The sequence below is a fragment of the Carcharhinus amblyrhynchos genome, chromosome 4 (genome assembly GCF_965287045.1).
Source record: "Carcharhinus amblyrhynchos chromosome 4, sCarAmb.v2.hapA, whole genome shotgun sequence".
In the NCBI taxonomy this organism is placed as follows: Eukaryota; Metazoa; Chordata; class Chondrichthyes; order Carcharhiniformes; family Carcharhinidae; genus Carcharhinus; species Carcharhinus amblyrhynchos.
In genome coordinates this window covers 1879176-1901309 of record NC_137327.1, presented here as the reverse complement: position 1 = coordinate 1901309, position 22134 = coordinate 1879176, and the positions used below count along the sequence as shown (strand labels likewise).

The following is a 22134-nucleotide window of genomic DNA, read 5'->3' as shown; positions in this document are numbered from 1 at the left end:
AGCGTATCAGGTAGACAATGTCGGCCGAGTTGCAAGAGTATGTACCGTCTACCTGGTGGATGGTGTTCTCACGTGAGATGATGGCATCCGTGTCGATGATCTGGCATGTCTTGCAGAGGTTGCTGTGGCAGGGTTGTGTGGTGTTGTGGTCAGTTCTTCTGAAGGCTGGGTAGCTTGCTGTGGACAATAGTCTGTTTCAAGTTGTGCAGTTGTTTGAAGGCAAGAAGTGGGAGTGTGGGGATGGCTTCATCAATGACATGTTGAAGGCTCCGGAGAAGATGTCGTAGCTTCTCCACTCCGGGGAAGTACTGGACGATGAAGGGTACTTTGTCCACCGTGTCCCGTGTTTATCTTCTGAGAGGTCGGTGTGGTTTTTCGCTGTGGTGCGTCGGATCTGTCGATTGATGAGTCGAGCGCCATATCCTGTTCCTATGAGGGCATCTTTCAGCGTCTGGAGGTGTCTGTCACGATCCTCCTCATCTGAGCAGATCCTGTGTATACGAAGGGCTTGTCCGTAAGGGATGGCTTCTTTAACATGTTTAGGGTGGAAGCTGGAGAAGTGGAGCATTGTGAGATTATCTGTGGGCTTGCAGTACAGTGAGGTGCTGAAGACACCATCAAGGACAGAGTACCCTTCGTTGTCCAGTACTTCCCCGGAGCGGAGAAGCTACGACATCTTCTCCGGAGTCTTCAACATGTCATTGATGAAGACGAGCATCTTGCCAATGCCATCCCCACACCCCCACTTCTTGCCTTCAAACAACCGCACAACCTCAAACAGACCATTGTTCGCAGCAAACTACCCAGCCTTCAGGAGAACGGCAACCACAACACCACACAACCCTGCCACAGCAACCTCTGCAAGATGTGCCGGATCATCGACACAGATGCCTTCATCTCACGTGAGAACACCATCCACCAGGTACACGGTACATACTCTTGCAACTCGGCCAATGTTGTCTACCTGATACGCTGCAGGAAAGGATGTCCCATTGGGACATTGGGGAGACTATACAGACGCTACGATAATGGATGAATGAACACCGCTTAACAATAACCAGGCAGGAGTGTTTTCTTCCTGTTGGGGAACACTTCAGCGGTAACAGGCATTCAGCCTCTGATCTTCCGGTAAACGTTCTCCAAGGCGGCCTTCATGACACACAACAGCGCAGAGTTGCTGAGCAGAGACTAATAGCCAAGTTCTGCATACATGAGGACGGCCTCAATTGGGATCTTGAGTTCATGTCGCACTATCTGTAAGCCCCATGACTTGCCTGGGCTTGCAAAATCTCACTAACTGTCCTGTCTGGAGGCAATACACATCTCTTTAACCTGTGCTTAACCCTCTCTCCACTCACATTGTCTGTACCTTTAAGACTTGATTACCTGTAAAGACTCGCATTCCAACCATTATTTTGTAAATTGAGTTTGTATCTTTATATGCCCTGTTTGTGAACAGAATTCCCACTCACCTGATGAAGGAGCAGCAAGCACTCTGAAAGCTAGTGGCTTGTGCTACCAAATAAACCTGTTGGACTTTAACCTGGTGTTGTCAGACTTCTTACTGTGCCCACCCCAGTCCAATGCTGGCATCTCCACATACTGGTTAGATTCACAGCAGGGCTAATAAAAATCCAGCACTATGCAGGAAACTGACTTAGATTAAATTTATGACCCAAAATATTTGGGTAAGATTCAGTTCAAGGAATGAAAGAAATTACAACCCCAGAGAATTTGTTAGTTGTTTTATTTGTAAGAGCGAAAGAGATTACATTTTGACCTCTAAATATGTGAGCATCCTTCTTAATAAGTGATCAAACACAATTAAATCATAAAGTGTTCACAAAAAGTGATTTAAAACTAGAAAACAAATCAGGACTGCCAATCCCAAGGCAATTGCTAAAAATAGGGAGAAACATCATCATTGGGATATTCCGTTGAAATCCTGAAACATTTCCATTCACCAGAGAGGCGGGTAGAGGGCCTGGGTGGGGGTACACTTTGACCTTACATTAGAAAGGGAGACAGGCAGATTAGCAGGGATTGAGGAGACACTGAACATTGGTGTTCAGGACGTGGTGGAGACTGAGTTATAGAGAAAGGTTTAGAAGGTGAGCTCTGAAGATAGGTGAAGATTCCAGAGCAGCTAATGAAATGAAATGGATACATTGGGAGAGAGTTTGGGAATGAGATCCAGTCAAGGGAGGCACCAGTGCAGAACACACAGTCTTGCTGAAAGATAGAGGTTAGAGAAAGTGGAACAGATTCCAGCAGGAGGGAGTTTGTTGGGGGTTCTCAGCACCTTCAAATATCTGTCAGGAAAGATGGCTGAAGGTCAGAGAGAGGCTGACATCATCGTTGAGTTCCTCCCAATAAAGGAATTTTGTATCCCTGTAGGACAGGCAGAGCAGAGGAAAGAAATTCCATTGTGGCAAAAACATGCGGCAAATGCAGCAGCACTAATGGATTTCGTGTCCTTTCCTTGATCCATGGTGTAGTGAGCGAGGTGGGGGAGGAGGAGGAGGTGGAGGTGGAGGTGGGTCTGGAACTGGGGCTGAGAGGCTCGGCAGAGCGGGCAGGGAGACTTCAGATGATGATGGCGACAGACGGCAGAACACGCAGAGGGTCAGAAACTCCAAGTCATCGTCGTGCCAGCTGGAGAACGGCTTCCCACAATGTGTACACTGAGGAGAGGAGGACAGACATCATCAAGAGACAGGGCAATGAACACACACACAGACACATACACACACACATACACACACAGCACACGCACACACATGCAACATGCACACACATGCACTCTCGTGCCACACGTGCACACACACACGCCACACACACACACATCCCCCCCTGCAGGTACACTCCACACATGCCACCACCTCCCCTTCCCCCTCCCCTCCCTCAGATTCACACACCCTCTGTAGGTGCAAGCACACTCTCCACATCGCCACAAGCACATAGACACAAATATATATTAACCAATTTCCTTTTGAAAGTTCCTATTGAATCTGCTTACACTGAGTATTCCAAATCACAACAGCTCACTCTGCCGATTATCTTCAAATCTCTGTCCCTCTGGTTATCAAAACTCATGCTACTGTTATCAAAACTCTTCGTGATTTCGAACACCTCCGTCAAATCTCCCCTTAACCTCCTCTGCTCCACGAACAACCCTGGATTTTCTAGTCTCATGTATCTGAACTCCTCATTTTTTAATTAGTGTCACAAGTGGGCTTACATTAACACCGCAATGAAGTTACTGTGAAAATCCCCTAATCGCCACAATCTGGCACCTGTTTGGGTCAATGCATCTAACCAGCACGTCTTTTGGACTGTGGGAGGAAACCAAAGCATCCGGAGGAAACCCACGCAGACACAGGGAGAATGTGCAAACTCCACGCAGACAGTGACCCAAGGCCGGAATTGAACCCGGATCCCTGGTGCTAAGAGGCAGCAGTGCTAACCACTGTGCCACCATATTGTGTTAATGTATGATCAGTAAGCTGGCAGATGACATCCTTGTTGATGATGTGGCAAATAGCAAGCACAGGAGGAGGCCATTTGACCCATCAAGTCTGCACTTTCTCTCTGACAGAGCACCTTACCTATCCCATAACCTCACACATTTACCATGGCCAATTCACCTAACCTGCACATCTTTGGACTGTGGGAGGAAACCCATGATGTGGAGATGCCAGCGTTGGACTGGGGTAAACACAGTAAGAAGTCTGACAACACCAGGTTTAAGTCCAACCAATTTATTTCATAGTAAACTTACAACTGTGAGTAAACTGTGAGTTTACTGTCAAATAAATTGGTTGGACTTAAACCTGGTGTTGTCAGACTTCTTACTGAGGAAACCCATGCAGACACAGGGAGAATGTGCAAACTCCGCTCAGTCACCCAAGGCTGGAATTGAACCCGGATCCCTGGCACTAAGAGGCAACAGTGCTAACCACTGTGCCACCATGCCATCCCTGCCCAGAGTACAGCATGTGAGGTGAGAGACCTTGGGTCTGCTTGGCTCAGTGGCAGTTACTGCTATGAAAGTCTGAAATATAACTAAGTAATTACTGGCAGTCTGAAAATAAAGCTCCTTTCACACAGGGAGAGAGAACAGACTCCCTCCCCTGGACTAAAGCTCCTTTCACACAGGGAGAGAGAACAGACTCCCTCCCCTGGACTAAAGCTCCTTTCACACAGGGAGAGGGAGCAGACTCCCTCCCCCAGACTAAAGCTCCTTTCACACAGGGAGAGAGAGCAGACTCCCTCCCCCAGACTAAAGCTCCTTTCACACAGGGAGAGAGAACAGACTCCCTCCCCTGGACTAAAGCTCCTTTCACACAGGGAGAGAGAGCAGACTCCCTCCCCAGGACTAAAGCTCCTTTCACACAGGGAGAGGGAGCAGACTCCCTCCCCAGGACTAAAGCTCCTTTCACACAGGGAGAGGGAGCAGACTCCCTCCCCTGGACTAAAGCTCCTTTCACACAGGGAGAGAGAGCAGACTCCCTCCCCCAGACTAAAGCTCCTTTCACACAGGGAGAGGGAGCAGACTCCCTCCCCCGGACTAAAGCTCCTTTCACACAGGAAGAGGGAGCAGACTCCCTCCCCAGGACTAAAGCTCCTTTCACACAGGGAGAGGGAGCAGACTCCCTCCCCTGGACTAAAGCTCCTTTCACACAGGGAGAGGGAGCAGACTCCCTCCCCCGGACTAAAGCTCCTTTCACACAGGGAGAGAGAGCAGACTCCCTCCCCTGGACTAAGCACAAAAGAGATCAGACCCCCAAACCTGTAAAACTTTCGCCCCATGTATCCTCCGTTCAGCTTTGACAGCTGGGATCTGTTCCATTTTCTCAATGTCCCACAAACGCACAGTAGAATCCTAGAAACATGAAATAAATGAGAAAATGCAATCTAGAAATAGCAGCTAAAGGTCTTAGAAACAGAGCTAGGTTTGAGTGATTAAAACAACTGCATTGAGAGCACAGACAGAGACTCTATCATACACCCATGGAATATCAGTGATGGGATAGTACCCTAACATTTTAGCACAGGACTTGTTTTTAAAACTTCAATCTCAGGATGTGAACATCACTGACAAGAGCAACATTTTTTGCCCATTTCTAATTGTCCTTGAGGAGGTAGTGAAGGCACCATTGAACAAATGCAGCTCAATAATGAGTGAGGGAGGGCACGCCAGGAGCAGCACGAGGCAAAAGTTAAAATCGAGGTGTCAACCTGGTGAAACTACAACACAGAACTACCTGCGCACCAAACAGCAAAAGCAGCATGCAATGGGCAGGGCTAAGCGATATTACAGCCAACCGATCAGATCCAAGTTCTGCTGTCCTGCCACATCCAGCCATGAATGGTGATGGACAATTAAACAGCTCCATAAATATCCCCATCCTCAAAAATGGAAGAGCCCAGCACATCAAAAAGCTGAGAGAGATATAGGAAATTCAGAAAGCAAAGAGAGGACATGAAACAATATGGCAAGAAAAGTCGAGGAGAATCCAAAGACATTTTATCAATACATTTTAACCATTCCAGTTGGTATAACTGCTGGGCGAGAAGGTTCCGGAATAGAACCCTGGCTCAGAAGTTCATTGCTTTTATTTTTGATTCAGAAAACTTTGAGAATTAGAGTCGCAGGATCACAAAATAGTTTAACAAGAAAAACATTGCCTAAATATGATTGGTCTGCTCCTGCCCGGTCGATCCTGCACCCACCCCCGCCCCCCCCATGCCTTTTCCACCCCGTCACCCATGGCTGATTGCACCCCCCCCTCCCCCAATCCTGGTTGATTGCCATCCCAGACAATCTCCAGTTCCAGAGTGCCAGTTCCCCCCTCCTCACCTTAGGCCCTGCCCCATCATGGCCCTGCCCCCCCATCAGGCCCTACCCCCTTGGCACAGCCTGGCACCTGATGGGCAGTGCCAGGTGGCAATGGCAGGGTGTCAGGCTGGCACTACCGAAGGAGACTGCTGCCCCCCCGCCCCTGCCTCTGACCACTGGGCGGGGTGCCTCAATGGCCTCCGGTCCCACCAGCAAGGCCACTTCATCAAGTCCCTGTGGATGGAGGCCATTCATGATGAACTGAGCACGGACAATTATGTCCTGGGCTCACTAACACTATGTAAATACTAAAATTAGCCTCGTAACCTTCCCGGGCGCGAGGCTGATCACATCGGAAATCTGGGGCTGGTAAGATTGCGAGAGGTGAGAAACCTTCTCATGCCGTCTTACTGGCTCACCCTGCTCATCAACCAGCATGATGAGCCAGTAAAATCACCCCCAGAGTGTTTGAAGACCAGGACTTCAGGCTAGGCATCAAGCTGATGGTGTACAGGGCAGTAGTCATAGCCAGCATCCTATACAGCTCAGACACATGGGCTGTGTGCAGCAGGTATCTCAGCTGCCTCCACACATCCTGCAAATCCATTGGCAGGATAGGTGTACCTATGTGTTTTCACTCAGGCTGACATCCCCAGTATCGAAGTGTTGACCACACTCCACAGCTCCACTGGAAGGGCCATATTGTCCACGCGATTAACACAAGAAACATGTGCCCTGCTGGCAGCTTCAACATGCAATTGTGCCCCAGGAGGGCAGAGGAAATGCTTCAGGAATGATTCAAAGCCTCCTTAAAAAAGTACATCATCCCCACCAACATCTGGGAATCTGTGGCTCGAGACTGCCCAAGCTGAAGCCAAGCATTGACAGTGAAGGGACCGCAGTGTAACCCAGGTACCATCCCACCAGTAACCATCTGCCCACCTGTGACAGAGACTGTAGTTTGCCCATTGAACTCCCCAGTCACTTGAGAACACATTTTTAGTGTGGAAAGAAGTCATCGTCAACACCCAGGGGCTGCTTAAAACAGTACAGGGCATTCAGCAGATTAATCCCTGGAATGGCAGAATCGTTTTATAAGCAGAGATTGAGGAGACTGAATGAGTTACAAAGAACAAAGAACAACCCAGCATGGGAAACAGGCCCTTCGGCCCAACGAGTCCACGCCGCCATCTTAACAAAGCATTTTCCTACACCTACCTTGACCCGTGTTTATGCGTATGGTACCCCTATTGTAACCAGATTCAGGGGAGAATATTGTAGGGTCAATTTTAGGGACAAGTTTTCCATATAGTTTTGGAGAATGTGGGGTAATCTCATTGAAACTTGCAAAATCTTTACAGAGTGATAAGAGTCTCAGGATATGGGGCAGGGCACTGTAGACTGAGTTGAAGAGAAATTTCTTCACTTAGAGTCCAGTGATTCTTCAGAATTCTTAAACCAGTGGGCTGTGGAAGATCAACCATTAAGCATGTTCAAGACAGAAATCAATAGGCTGTGACAAAGGGAAACTTCCTCTCCTTGTCCTTCTCAACCTTTGACATGTTTGACCATCCTTCTCCAACACCTCACCACTGTTGTCCAACTGGGTGGGACTGTGCTAGATCAATAGATTCTGGAGACTAATGATATTAAGTGAATGGGCAGAGCGTGGGAAAGGGGCAGCATGGTGGCACAGTGCCTCGCACTACTGCCTCACAGTGCCAGGAACCGGGTTCAACTCTAGCCTTGGGTGGCCGTCGGTGTGGCATCTCCTCCGGGTGCTCTGGTTTCTTCCTACAGTCCAAAGATTTGTAGGTTAGGTGGATTGTCCATGATAAATTGCCCCTTCGTGTCAGGGGGATTAGCTAGGGTAAATGTATGAGGTTATGGGTACAGGGCCTGGGTGAGATTGTGGTCAGTGCAGACACAATGGGTCAAATGGCCTCCTTCTGCACTGTAGGGATTCTATGATACTGAGGTGGATAATCAGCTATGATCTAATTGAATGGTGCAGCAGGCCCAGTGGGCTGAATGGCCTAATTGTGCTTCTATATTCCTATGTTTATGTGGCTTGGTGTCATATGTTGTTTCATAATGCTCCTGTGAAGTGCCCGGGGATATTTTATTCAAGGCACAATAAAAGTTGCCGTTGTTTATGTTTAGAGGACACAGGTTTGGAATGTGCTATTGAAGGCGCTTTTGTAAGTCTTGTAGATAGTACATGAAAATACTCTATCACAAGTAAAATCACTACCTTACAGGCAGAGAGAATCCACTTGTTATCTGAGGAAATTGCAACATCCATTACCCAGTCCTTGTGATCCTATTGAGAGGGAGACAAAGAGTGAGAAGAGAAACCCAGGTAAATAGAACCAGATTCATTGCAAATTGTTTCAGATTTCCTGTTTCAGATCCTTCTCTTTGCAGAGTCACCAATCATATTCTATATCATTGTGACAAAGGAAAACTTTCCTTCCTTGTCCTTCTTAACCTTTGATACGTTTGATCACACCATCCTCCTCCAACACCTTGCCACTGTTATCCAGCTGGGTGGGACTGCTCCCAGTTCACAGCGAGCTACTTATGGAGATATTTGGGCAGATAATAAAAAGGTTGTCAAACTGTTAAGTTTTAAGGAGTGACTTAAAGGAGAAAAGAGAGGTTTAGGGAGGGAATTTCAGAGATTGGAGTCCAGGCAACTGAAGGTGCGACCACCAAAGGTTGAGAGGTTACAATTGGGGTTGCACAAAAAGCCAGGATTAGTGGAACACAGATATCTGACTGCTGTGGGGCTGGAGAAGATTAAAGAGATAGTGAGTGGGCACGGCCTTGGAGCAATCTGAAAACAAGGTGCCAAATTTTATTTAATACACCCATGTTTAACTATAAATACAATGTGCAGTCATTAATACATGGATTGCATCAGTTCAAGAAAGCAGCTCACCACTGCCTTATGAAAGGACAATCAGGAATACATATAATCAAGGAACAGGATTAGGCCATTCGGCCTCTCAGGCCTGCTCCATCATTCAAGCAGGTCATGGCTAATCTGACTTAACCTTAACCTAGTAAGACAGGTCTGATAGAGGAGCAGCAAGCACTCCAAAAGCTAGTGGTGTTTGTTACCAAATAAACCTACTGGACTTTAATCTGGTGTGGTAAGACCCCAGTCCAACGCCGGCATCTCCACATCTTAACCTCAATCTCACATTCCTGCCTACCCTGAATAACCTTTTACCCCCTTGTTAGAACATAAGAACATAAGGAATAGGAGCAGGAGTAGGCCATCTAGCCCTTCGAGCCTGCCCCGCCATTCAATAAGATCATGGCTGATCTGTCGCTGCTCAGTTCCACTTTCCCGCCCTCTCCCCATAACCCTTAATCCCCTCTCAGTTAATGTAGGGTTCTGCTATTTTGTGTTTTACGCCGGGATATTGCAGAGTAGGGCTGGATTAGGTTAATTGACAGATAAGGTCATATGACTAGATACAATTAGGTTTACACAGTGAAATCAGGTTCAGTTGCCTTTTGGAAAAAAAAGCTTCTCTTTTCCCCTCTCAGAGGTCTGGAAACTGGAATCTGCTGGGAAATAAATCTTTATTTCTGAGATTCTGCTGTTTGGGAGTGGAGCTTTCTCTGGAAATTGCTGCATGAGAATTAGAAGTCAAGTGTCTGATTGGATCTCTCTCCAGAGGTGTTAAAAGGCCAGGAATCTAGTAGCCACATAAGCATATTTACCTTTCTGTACTAACTGGTCCAAATAAGGGATTTATGTCTCTGTGGGGATACTACTAAATTGGAACAATAGAGATAGCTAGCTGTTGAGAATTATACTTTGGCATGTTTATTTTAAATGGGAAAAGTTTTGCTAATTCTTTTTGTTATATCCTAACTGTGTTTTTAAATAAAGTTTATTTCAATAAAAGCTTCCTGGTGGGTCACTTAAATCATACCTGGAGTGAAACACCCAAAAATATGCAGGTTAGGTGGATTGGCCAAGCTAAATTGCCCCTTAGTGTTAATCGAGAATCTATCTAACTCTGCCTTAAAAATATTCAGGTTCTGCTTCACTGCCTCTTGAGGAAGAGAGTTCCAAAGACTCACCACCCTCTGAGACAACAAAATTCTCCTGATATCTGTCTTAAATGAGTGACCCCTTATTTTTAAACCCTGACTCCTAGTTCTAGATTCTCCCCCAAGAGGAAACATCCTCTCCACATCCACCCTGTCAATAACCCCCAGGATCTTAAAGATTTTGATCAAGGCATCTCTTCTAAACTCTAGTGGATACAGAGCTAATCTCTCCAGCCTTTCCTCATAAAGCAACCTATTCCTAGTATTAATCTAGTAAACCTTCTCTTAACTGCTTCTACGGAATAAACATTTTTTTCTTAAAAAAGACGAACACTGTACGCAATGCTCCAGATGTGGTCTCTCCAATGCCCTTTAACTGAAGCATAACCTCTCTACTTCTATAATCAATTCCCTTCACAATATGGAATAACACTCTATTAGCTTTCCAAATTACTTGCTGTACCTGCATACTAACCTTTGGAAAATCATGCATTGGGACACCCAGATCCCTCTGCACCTTGGAGCTCTGCAATCTCTCACCATTTAGATAATTATCTTCTTTTTATTCTTCCTGCCAAACTGAACTATACGCCATTTGCCAGATCTTTGCTCACTCATTTAACCTATCCATGTTCTTTTGTAGCTTTCTTAAGTCCGCTTCACAATTTAGTTTCCTACCTATCTCTGTGTCATCAGCAAATTTAGCAAACATACCTTCAATCCCCTCATCCAAGTCATTTTATATAAACTGCAAAAAGTTGAGGTCAGCACTGATCTCTCAGACACAGCACTTGCTACATCCTGCCAACGTATGCTATGCTAATTCTAGGCTAATTCTGTTTGCTGTTAGCTAACCAATCTTCAAACTTGTCAATATGGTATACCCCACACCAAGAATTTTTATTTTCTGCAATAACCTTTGATGTGGTATCTTATCAAATGCCCCCTGGAAATCCAAATACAGCACACCTAGTTTCCCTTTATTCATGGCACATGTGGACTCCAGTAAATTGGTTAATCATGATTTCCCTTTCACAAAACCATGTAGACTCTGCCTAATTGTCTTGAATTTTTCCAAGTGCCTTGCTATAACGTATTTAACAATGGCTTCTCACTTGATGGGAGATGTTAAAACAACTGGCCTGTAAGAACATAAGAAATAGGAGCATGAGTAGGCCATCTAGCCCTTCGAGCCTGCCCCGCCATTCAATAAGATCGTGGCTGATCTGAAGTGGCTCTGTTTCTTTAATCCTTATATTCCCATTTTTCCTGAGTAATCAAACTTTATTAATTTTCTTCTCATGGTTCTTCCCACTATTTTACCCAGTGTTGCAGAATCTGCTCCAGTTTCTTGTCCTCTGTAATCGGTTTGTACTGATCCGAGCAGTTAGTTTCAGTTCATAGTCGTGGGATTCCTGAGGAGGTTTAAAAATTGACAAGTCATGTTGTAGCTTTACAGAACCTTAGTTAGGCCGCACTTGGAGTATAGTGTTCAATTCTGGTCGCCACATTACCAGGAGGATGTGGAAGCTTTGGAGAGGGTACAGAAAAGATTTACCAGAATGTTGCCTGGCATGGGGGGAGTTAGCTGTGAGGACAGGTTGGAGAAACTTGGTTTGTTCTCACTGGAACAACAGAGGCTGAGGGGAGACCTGATAGAAGTCTACAAGGTTATGAGAGGTGTGGACAGAGTGGATGGTCAGAAGCTTTTTCCCAGGGTGGAAGAGTCAATTACGAGGGAACACATTATTAAGGTGCAAGGGGTAAGGTTTAAAGATGTCGAGGCAGATTTTTTACACAGAGGGTGGTGGGTGCCTGGACCTCACTGCCGGGGCAGGTAGTGGAAGCGGATACAGTGGTGACTTTTATGGGGCGTCTTGACAAATACATGAGTAGGCTGGGAATAGAGTGAAATAGTCCCCGGAAGGGTAGGGGGTTTTAGTTAAGTTGGGCAACATGGACGGTGCAAGCTTGGAGGGCCAAAGGGTCTGTTCCTGTGCTGTAATTTTCTTTGTTCTTTGTGGTTGCCCAGTGTTCATTACCCCCAGTATTCTTGCAACACACCCTCTCTGATTTTCCTCCCCCTTACACCCTGGCCCCCACTGATCTCTTCCCTGATACAGACCTTACCAACAACCCAACAATTCTCTCCCTTCCAGAACAATCCTCTCTGATCCTCACTCCCACCCATTCGTGCCAGGACCAATTATATTCCAATGTTTTCATGGCATTATGAAGTTTAACAAACCTTTAAAACCAGTTTCAGGTAGAGTCCTGTTGTGTCCCAGACAGATATGGTTTGGTCGTAAGATCCAGCTACAATCAGAGATGCTGTAAGGTAATAAGAGTGAGACATTGAGAGCAAATCTGCAATCTCGACTGAATAACAGGAACAGAGTGTGATAAAACAGCACAACAAAGTGACAGCTGTCACACTGCAGGTAACAAAGTCACCACCTAATGGGGACATTGATAATTCAAACCTTGCTACTGAGGGAGTGCCGCACTGTCAGAGGGTCAGTACTGAGGGAGTGCTGCGCTGTGCTGAGGGAGCGCCGCACTGTCAGAGGGTCAGTGCTGAGGGAGCGCCGCACTGTCAGAAGGTCAGTACTGAGGGAATGCTGCACTGTCAGAGGGTCAGTACTGAGAGAGTGCTGCACTGTCAGAGGGTCGGTACTGAGGGATTGCTGCACTGTCAGAGGGTCAGTACTGAGGGAATGCTGCACTGTCAGAGGGTCAGTACTGAGGGAGTGCTGCACTGTCAGAGGGTCAGTACTGAGGGAGTGCTGCACTGTCAGAGGGTCAGTGCTGAGGGAGTGCCGCACTGTCAGAGGGTCAGTGCTGAGGGAGTGCCGCACTGTCAGAGGGTCAGTACTGAGGGAGTGCTGCACTGTCAGAGGGTCAGTACTGAGGGAGTGCTGCACTGTCAGAGGGTCAGTACTGAGGGAGTGCTGCACTGTCAGAGGGTCAGTGCTGAGGGAGTGCCGCACTGTCAGAGGGTCAGTGCTGAGGGAGTGCCGCACTGTCAGAGGGTCAGTACTGAGGGAGTGCCACACTGTCAGAGGGTCAGTACTGAGGGAGTGCTGCACTGTCAGAGGGTCAGTACTGAGGGAGTGCTGCACTGTCAGAGGGTCAGTGCTGAGGGAGTGCCGCACTGTCAGAGGGTCAGTGCTGAGGGAGTGCCGCACTGTCAGAGGGTCAGTACTGAGGGAGTGCCACACTGTCAGAGGGTCAGTACTGAAGGAATGCCGCACTGTCAGAGAGGATCAATATAGAGGGAGTGCCGCATTGTTAGATAATCAGTACGAAGGGAGAGTTGTTCTCACAGAGGATCAGTATTGAGGGAATACTGCAAGATTATTTTTGGGGGCAAGGAATCAACGAGGCTTTCTGCCACTGATCACTGTCCTGTGATCTGGGTTAGAGATTGAGGACTTCTGATCTTGGTCACCTATTCAGTGAATCCTTTCAGAAGGAATGTACTCAGTGCAGCAGGATTGGGAAGACTGTGGTCCCTTATTGTCAGTCAATCATTGCTGATTCCCATATTTTAACATTGAATTGGAAGCACAGCCCTGTGGACATGAGAACAGCAATCCTGACACTTGCCTTATTTATTAGCGGGGTGTTGTAATGAAAACTCACAATCTTTGGACATTGCACAGGAACTGATGCAACCTTCGTGAGCATCAGAGAGGCTCCGTGGACCCTTGGTTCGGAATTCTCCCACTGCAACATCCCACAGCAGCATCGTCTTGTCCCAGGAGGCAGTGCAAAGTACATTCCCCATTTGGCTGAAGCAGCAGTCTGACACCACGTTCCTGTGCCTGGGAGAAACAGAAAAGACTTTGCACTTATCCAGTTTTTCCAGATAGTTGCAACAATAGGAAGCTAGGAGCAGGAGTGGGCCATTCACCCCATTGAATCTGCTCCGCCATTCAATTAAATCATGGCTGATCATCTACCTCAATAGCACTTTGCCATGATATCTCCATATCCCTTGATATCATTAGTCTCCAAAAATCCATGGATTTCTGTCTTGACTATCCTCAATGATTGAGCTTTCACAGTCCTCTGTTTGACTACGATGCAATATTCCTTCACTCCCCCCTCATCTTCACAAATGGACCCAGGTTTCAAGGATAACACAGGTCACACGGCATATCTTATGCTGTAATATTATTAAACACACAGTCTCTCTAACCCAACAGGCTAACTGTGGTCAAACAAAACCCCACTCTGAAACCAGTAGCAGATGCCACTTAATCAATCATCTATGGGCTTCTCCTCAAATTCCCCCTAGATGATGGTCACACCAGGGGAGTTTCCAAACTCCCCTCACGAAAAACTTTAAAATCTTATTTCACACAATCCCTCAGTTGTTTTCCTCAAGCATCTATCTTCATTTCCAACTCTCCTTTCAAACAAAGCTTTCCTTCAGCTGTCTCAGCAAGGATCCACCCCAAAGTTTTCCAACTCTCCTTTCAGTATTCTTTTGTCTTGACTAGCCACATGCATTCAGGTTTTTCACACAATCTCTCAGGTATTCAGTCCCCAGCTGAATACTATTGAAATAAGGATTCCAACCCTTATGATTGCTTCAGATTTGTGGCTTTTCTCAAGCCAACCTCACCAGCTCTGCTTTTCCCAGGTGTGACTTTAACTTCAACAAACAATTTCTTATTTCAATTGCAACTTTTGTTTGTTCATTGGACATCAGACTTCCTGGAACATACCTTTAATTCTCTGGCATCTAGAACTAACTGTTCTTTTGTTTTCTCCGGTACTTGCTTTCGTGCCTATTACTCCATTGTTTTACTTATGCTCTGAAGGAACTGAGAGAGTTGTTCTCCCTCTAGCTTCTTAGTTCCATCTGCTCTGGTTCAGTTAAACTATAAACAAATAAAGATCTCTTCCCCTAAAGAAACACCTCATTATTCTTCCAGGCTCTTTTTTGCTTTACATTTTATAAACTCTCTCAGCACAATGCAGCTGCCGGTTGAACTGAAACCAAAACCCCCATACATGCAAACACCTTTGTTTAACATGAATCTAACTAGAGTTTTACTCTTTCCGACACAGAAATTTTAAACAAGCCCACTGAAATCTATACCTTATTTCTTATATCCAACAATGCAAATATAGATCACATACAAGTACCCTGGAATGCATCCCAGGGTACTAAAAGAGATGGCGGGAGAAATAGCAAATGCACTAGTGGTAATTTACCAACATTCGCTGGACTCTGGAGAGGTTCCCGCAGACTGGAAAACAGCAAATGTAATGCCACTGTTTAAAAAAGGAGGTAGACAAAAAGCAGGTAACTATAGGCCAGTTAGCTTAACTTCTGTAGTAGGGAAAATGCTTGAATCTATCATCAAGGAAGAAATAGCAAGACATCTGGATATAAATTGTCCCATTGGTAAGATGCAGCATGGGTTCATGAAGGGCAGGTCATGTTTGATTAACTTGGTGGAATTCTCTGAGAACATTACACGCGCAGTGGACAATGGGGAACCTGTGGATGTGGTGTATCTGGATTTCCAGAAGGCATTTGACAAGGTGCTGCACGAAAGGCTACTACATAAGATAAAGGTGCACAGTGTTACGGGTAATGTTTTATCATGGATAGAGGATTGTTTAACTAAACAGAAAGCAAAAAGTGGAGGTAAATGGGTGTTTTTCTGGTTAGTGATCAGTGACTACAGCTGTGCCCCAGGATTCAGTGTTGGGACCGCAATTGTTTACAATTTCCATACATGATTTGGAGTTGGGGACCAAGTGTAGTGTGTCAAAATTTGCAGATGACACTAAGATGGGTGGAAGACCAAAGTGCGTAGAGGACACAAAGTCTGCAAAGGGATACAGATAATCTAAGTGAGTGGGCGAGGGTCTGGCAGATGGAGTACAATGTTGGTAAATGTGAGGTCATCCATTTTGGTCGGAATAACAGCAAAATGGACTATTATTTAAATGGTAAAAAGTTGCAGAATGCTGTGTGCAGAGGGACCTGAGTGTCCTTGTGCAGGAATTTCAAAAAGTTGGTTTGCAGGAACAGCAGGTAATTAAGAAGGCAAATAGAATTTTGTCCTTCATTGCTAGAGGGATGGAGTTTAAAAACAGTGAGGTTATGTTGCAGCTGTATAAGGTGCTGGTGAGGCCACACTTGGAGTACTGTGTACAGTTTTGGTCTCCTTACTTGAGAAAGGATATACTGGCACTGGAGGGCCATAGCCCTGGCATAGCCTCAAAATAAGGGGAAGCAAATTTAGGGCTGAGTTGAGGAGGAACTTCTTCACACAAAGGGTTGTGAATCTGTGGAATTCCCTGCCCAGTGAAGCAGTTGAGGCTACCTCAATAAATGTTTTTAAGGCAAGGATAGATACATTTTTGAATAGTGAATGATTTAAGGGTTATGGTGAGCGGGCGGGTAAGTGAAGCTGAGTCCACAAAAAGCTCAGCCCATGATGTTATTGAATGATGGAGCAGGCTCAAGGGACCAGATGGCCTACTCCTGCTCCTAGTTCTTAATTTCTGATGTTCTTAAAACGATCTCTGCTTCCTGACCATTTCCACTCAGTTCGGTGTCATTAGTAAATTTAGGAATATTACAGTTGGTCCTCAAATCCAAGTCATACAGATTGTGAACAGCTGTGGCCCTCGCACTGATCTTTGTGCATTAGTAACAGCCAGCGATCCTGAGGATCATTCATTTATTCCTACTCTCTTTCTGCCAGTTAACACATTCTCAATCCATAACAGTATACTTCCCTCAAACCCACACACTCTAATTGTATTTATTAATTTCCTATGTGAGGCTTTATTAAAAGCCTTCTGAAAATCCAAATATATCACATCCACTGGTTTCCCCTTTATCTATGATACAGGTAATATCATCAAAAAGCACCCAGTGATTTGCCAAATGTGATTTCCCTTCCATAATTCAGGTGATCTTGGCCACATTTACCATTGTTGTTTAAATATCCAGTCATCACGTAGAGTTAAAGAGGTTTATATGGATTTCAGTAAGGCGTTTGACAAAGTCCCACATGGTAGGTTGGTAGAAAAGATTATGGCTCATGGGATACGAGGCCAGGTATCTAGATGGGTTGAGAACTGGCTTGCTAAGAGGAGACAGAGAGTAGTAGTGGAGGGGTCCTTTTCTAGCTGGAGGTCTGTCACTAGTGGTGTGCCGCAGGGCTCAGTACTGGGACCTCTTCTCTTTGTAGTATATATAAATGACTTGGAAGAGGGAGTAAGTGGTGTGATCAGCAAATTTGCAGATGACACCAAGATGGCTGGATTGGTGGGCAGTGATGAGCAGTGCCTGGCAATACAACGGGATATTGATAGGCTGGTATATTGGGCAGATATATGGCAAATGGAGTTTAATCCGGATAAATGTGAGGTGATGCATTTTGGCCAGGATAGTGTAGGGGGGAGTTATATGATAAAGGGTAAGCCTATAAAGAGTATAGAAACGCAGTGAGACCTGGGGGTGCAAGTGCACAAGTCTTTGAAGGTGGCAGTACAAGTGGAGAAGGTTGTGAAGGAAGCCTATGGCATGTTAGCCTTTATAGGAAGGGGTATAGAGTATAAGAGCTGGAGTCTAATGTTGCAGTTGGATAGAACGTTGGTTAGGCCACATTTAGATTACTGCATTCAGTTCTGGTCGCCTTACTACCGGAAGGACGTGGAGACTCTGGAGAGAGTGCAGAGGAGGTTTACCAGGATGTTGCCTGGTATGGAAGGACTGGGTTATGAGAAAAGATTGCGCAAATTGGGGCTGTTTTCCCTTGAAAGACGGCGACTGAGGGGGGATCTAATAGAAGTATGTAAGATTACGAAGGGTACATTTAGAGTAAACAGAGGTAAGCTATTTCCTATGTTAGAGACACACAGTACGTGGGGCCATGGGCTTGAGATGAGGAGGGAGAGGTATAACACAGATATTAGAGGGAGGTTTTTCACACAGAGGGTAGTGGGGGTATGGAATGCTCTGCCAAGTAAGGTGGTGGAGGCAGGCACGCTGGAGTTGTTTAAGAGTAACTTAGACAGGCACATGAGTGGGTTGGAGATGGGAGGATATAGGAGATTGTTTTAAATAAGGTTCATTAGCATTGGGACATCCCTGGTAATGTAAAAGGATGTGGTATGATAATAATGTTTTTCTCTTTTAATTCACAGGTTTTAAGTCAGTCCGTCTTGTTGTCCAATGAGGGGCATACACGCGATGGGTCTTACTTGGGCTGCTCTTGAATGTTCGAGAGTGGCCTAGTGCTTCATGTCATTAGTGTGTACTTAAACTGGACCAGATGCTGGGCATCACGACAGCTCAGTGACTATCACTGTTTGCTGTGCAGACACATGGATTTGGGCCGGTGTCTGTGGGAGTTTGCGCATTCTCCCCGTGCTTGCGTGGATTTTCTCCGGGTGCTCCAGTTTCCTCTCACACCCCAAAGATGTGCTATTAGGCTGATTGGAGGTAATAAATTGTCCCTAAATTAATTTTCCCTCAATGCGGATTGCCATAAAACAATAAATAAGGGTCATGGGTGGAGGGGGGACTGGTGGTGTTAAAATGGCGGCGCGGGCTCGTTGGGCCGAAGGGCCTGTTTCCCGGGCTGTTTTTGTTCTTTGTTCTTTATAGCCTGGAAACAAGCTCTTCGGCCCAACTTGTCCATGCCGCCCCTTTTGTTAACCACTAAGCTAGACCCAATTGCCCGCATTTGACCCATATCCCTCTATACCATCGTATCCATGTAACTGTCTAAATGCTTTTTAAAATTCAAAGTTGTATCCGCCTCTATTACTACCTCTGGCAGCTTGTTCCAGACACTCACCACCCTCTGTGTGAAAAAATTGTCCCTTCTTTTGTATCTCTCCCCTCTCACCTTAAAACTATGCCCCCTAGTTCTAGACTCCCCTACCTTTGGGAAAAGATGTTGATTATCTAGTTGATCTGTGCCCCTCATTACTTTATTGACCTCTATAGGATCACCCCTAAGCCTCCCAAGCCCCAGGGAACATCCATTATTTTCCCTACTACATCAAACATCAAACTAACAGCTCTAAGGTTCTGCATCTCCTCCTTCCTCCCTTCTTGAATAGTGAAATTTGCTACTTTCCAGTCCATGGGAACCTTTCCAGAATCCAGCACCCGTTATCTCGAGCCACTTCTTTCAACACTCTGGGATGAAGGGATTCATCAGTTTTCAACTCTGTTTACTTTTCAAGTACTACCGCAATTTCACAAGTCCCTTGGTCACCTCGCATTTCTGGGAGATTTTCTGTATCTTCTTCCATGAAGACAGACACAAAGTGTTCCGTTTCTCTACCATTCTCCTGTTCTCCACTATAATTCCTCCTGTTGCATCTTTAATGGGCAACATTTGTTTTCCTTTTCACATACCTAAAAAGAGCTTTTGCAGTTCGCCTTTATGTTTCTTGTTCGTTTACATTGATATTCTCTTTTCCCTTTCTTTATCAGATTCTTTATCCTCCTTTGCTGGACTCTTAATTGCTCCCAATCTTCGGGAAAGCACTTTTACGGCATCCTAATAAGTCACTTCCTTTGATCTAACTCAATCTTTAACTTATTTTGTTAACCACGATTGATTTATCTTTCTCTTTGTGTGTCTGTGCTTTGGAGAAATGTGTATCTGTTGTAGACCACATAGTATTTCTTTAAATATTAACCATTGTCTGTCCACCATTAAATCTTTTAGTATATTTTCCCAATCTGCCACAGCCAACTTATTCTTCACAATTTCCTTTCTTCAGCTTTAATACTTGCTTCAGAATGAGCCATCTTGCATTCAAACCTAATGCAAAGCTATATCATCTTCTGGTCACTACTTACCAAGGCTTCTTTCCAGCAAGGTTATTAATTAGCCCTTTCACATTACACAACACTAAGTCCAGAATAGCCTACTCCCCAGTTAGCTCCTCAAACACAGGAAATTTATCAACAAAATTTAACTGAGCAATAAAAGGATTTCTAGCAGTCATCCTTTTAAATCTTGTTGAACCTTCCCCAAATATCTATTTCCTTTCCATAATACAATGATCACAATTGCATAGGGAGGCCAGAATTGCACACACTATTCAAAGCCTGGTTAAACAAAGATTCAATACAATTTAAAAACAGCGTCTTTGCTTTGCAATTCTTAGGTCTAGAAATGATCCCAAGTGGTTTTGCTGCTGCAAGTCCCCTTCCCAAGTTCAATTTTGCTATGAAAAGATACCCTCATACTTCTTCAATGTCATGGTTGTCCTGTGCACCGACATGTCCCAGATGCGAGCAGTTCTGTCACAAGACGTGGAGGCCACATGTTGTCCACTTGGATTAAAGCAGCAGCTTGTCACGGTGCTGAGGTGCTGGTCTGGGGGATTGGGGGGGAACCATTGGAGGAAACAATTAGAAACTACTGCACTCTGAAGTTCAAAATCACATCAAGTCCCACTTGGGAAGCCTGCTCTCAGAGAGCTAGGCATGGCAGGGGTGGGGGAAACGAGATGGATAGGTTTTGGGAGAAGGAACAGGAGGGAGAGGTAGGGGATGCAGGGAAGAGGAATGGGAGGAGGTGGGTGGAACAGAGGAAGGTGAGGGTATGGGAGGGGAAAGCAGGGGGCTATACGGATCTTAGGAAGGGATAGGGGCTCAAGCTCAGTGGAGCAGACAATGGAGAATAGAGTGGGGGAATGTGTGGGACAGGTGGATAAATCTAGAGTGAACACAGCACAAAGAAGCCAGTCTTTTACTCTAGGCCCGAGTCTTCTGCTGATTCTTCTGAACAGAATCAGGCAGTAAATGGCCCTTGTGGTCTTCCTCCAGTCACTCCAGGCAATGTCAGGACAATGTTGGCCACAATGTCTCATCCAGCAGAGGTGGCAGAAGAGGATTCTGGGAAGTCAACTTAGACACCTTGACTCTACTGTGGGTAACTGAGGAACTGTTGTCAAGGAGCGATTAAATCCGAGACACTAAATCCCTCCCTCCCTCCTCATCTAACCAAAATAAAGGCACAGTGAGGAGGACAATCAAAGTAAAAGCAAGGTAAGATTTTTATTCTTATATCTTTCTGAAGTGTACAAGGGCAAAGATGGCAATTAGGACAATGATATGCTCCTCCTGCCAGCTGTGGGAGATCCAGGAACTTTCTCGCGTCCCTGACCATATGTCAGAAGTGAAACTAACTGCAGCTCCTCGCAGACAGCATGGTTCAGTTGGAGCAGCATCTGGACACACTACGGAACATACAGAGAGCAGAGAGTGTGATAAACACTAGCTTCAGGGGGATGATCACACCAGTCAGGTAGATGGGTGACCGCCAGGAGAGACAGGCAGGTGAGGCAGGAGTCTCCTGTGGCTATTCCCCTCTCAAACTGGATACTGTTGGGGGCAGATAGCGTGTCAGGGGAAGATACCAGCAGCAGCCAGGCCTATGGCATCACAACTGGTTCTGCTGTAGGGCAGGGTCAAGCTAAGTCCGAGCAAATGATAGTAGTAGGAGACTTAATAGTAAGAAGCACAGACAGGCATTTCTGCGGCTGTGAACGAGACTCTAGGATGGTGTCAGGATCCTGGAAATCTCTGAACAAGTACAGAGCATCCTGAAACAGGAGGGTAAACAGACAGATGCCATTGTCCACATTGGCATTAATGACATTGGCAGGAAGGAGTCCTGCGAAGACAATTCAGGGAGTTAGGTTGGGAGCTAAAAAACAGGACCTCTAGGGTAGTAATCTCAGGATTACTCCCCATGTCATATGCTCGTGAGGCTTGGAACAGGGAGATAGTACAGTTGAACATGTGTCTAAAGAGCTGGTGTAGGAGGGAAGGCTTTAGATAAATGGATCACTGGGATGTCTTCTGGGGAAGGGGGGATCTGTACAAGAAGAACAGGTTACGCCTGAACCAGAGAGGCACCAATATCCTGGGTGGGAGGTTTTCTAGTGCTGCTCGGGAGGGTTTAAAATTGGTGTGGCAGGGGTTGGTGGGAACTGGAACAGCAGACCAGCAAGTGTAGCGACTAGGGAAAAAAGTGAGACTGAGATAAATACAGCACAGAGTAAGAACAGGCAGAGGGAAGCCACAGGGCTCAGAGGGACTGGAGGTCTGGAATGCATTTGCTTCAATGCAAGAAGTATAACAGATAAAATATGAACTGAGAGCCTGGATTACTGCATGGAATTATGATATTGCAATTACGGGG

At 45.8% G+C, this 22134-nt stretch overlaps 1 protein-coding gene across 1 annotated transcript in view; it reads right to left on the bottom strand.

Annotated features, from left to right (window-relative positions):
- Positions 1–1750: 1750 nt before the first annotated feature.
- The window catches only part of LOC145342488 (WD repeat-containing protein 88-like), a 64578-nt gene continuing 44194 nt past the window's right edge, over positions 1751–22134 (bottom strand). Inside the window, exons 6-11 of the mRNA XM_080188051.1 lie at positions 20172–20301; positions 13562–13743; positions 12165–12247; positions 8097–8165; positions 4793–4885; positions 1751–2684 (exon numbers count right to left, since the gene is read on the bottom strand). Coding sequence (XP_080044177.1) covers positions 2460–2684; positions 4793–4885; positions 8097–8165; positions 12165–12247; positions 13562–13743; positions 20172–20301 — 782 coding nt within the window. The 3' untranslated portion in view covers positions 1751–2459. The remainder of the gene's footprint in view (positions 2685–4792; positions 4886–8096; positions 8166–12164; positions 12248–13561; positions 13744–20171; positions 20302–22134) is intronic.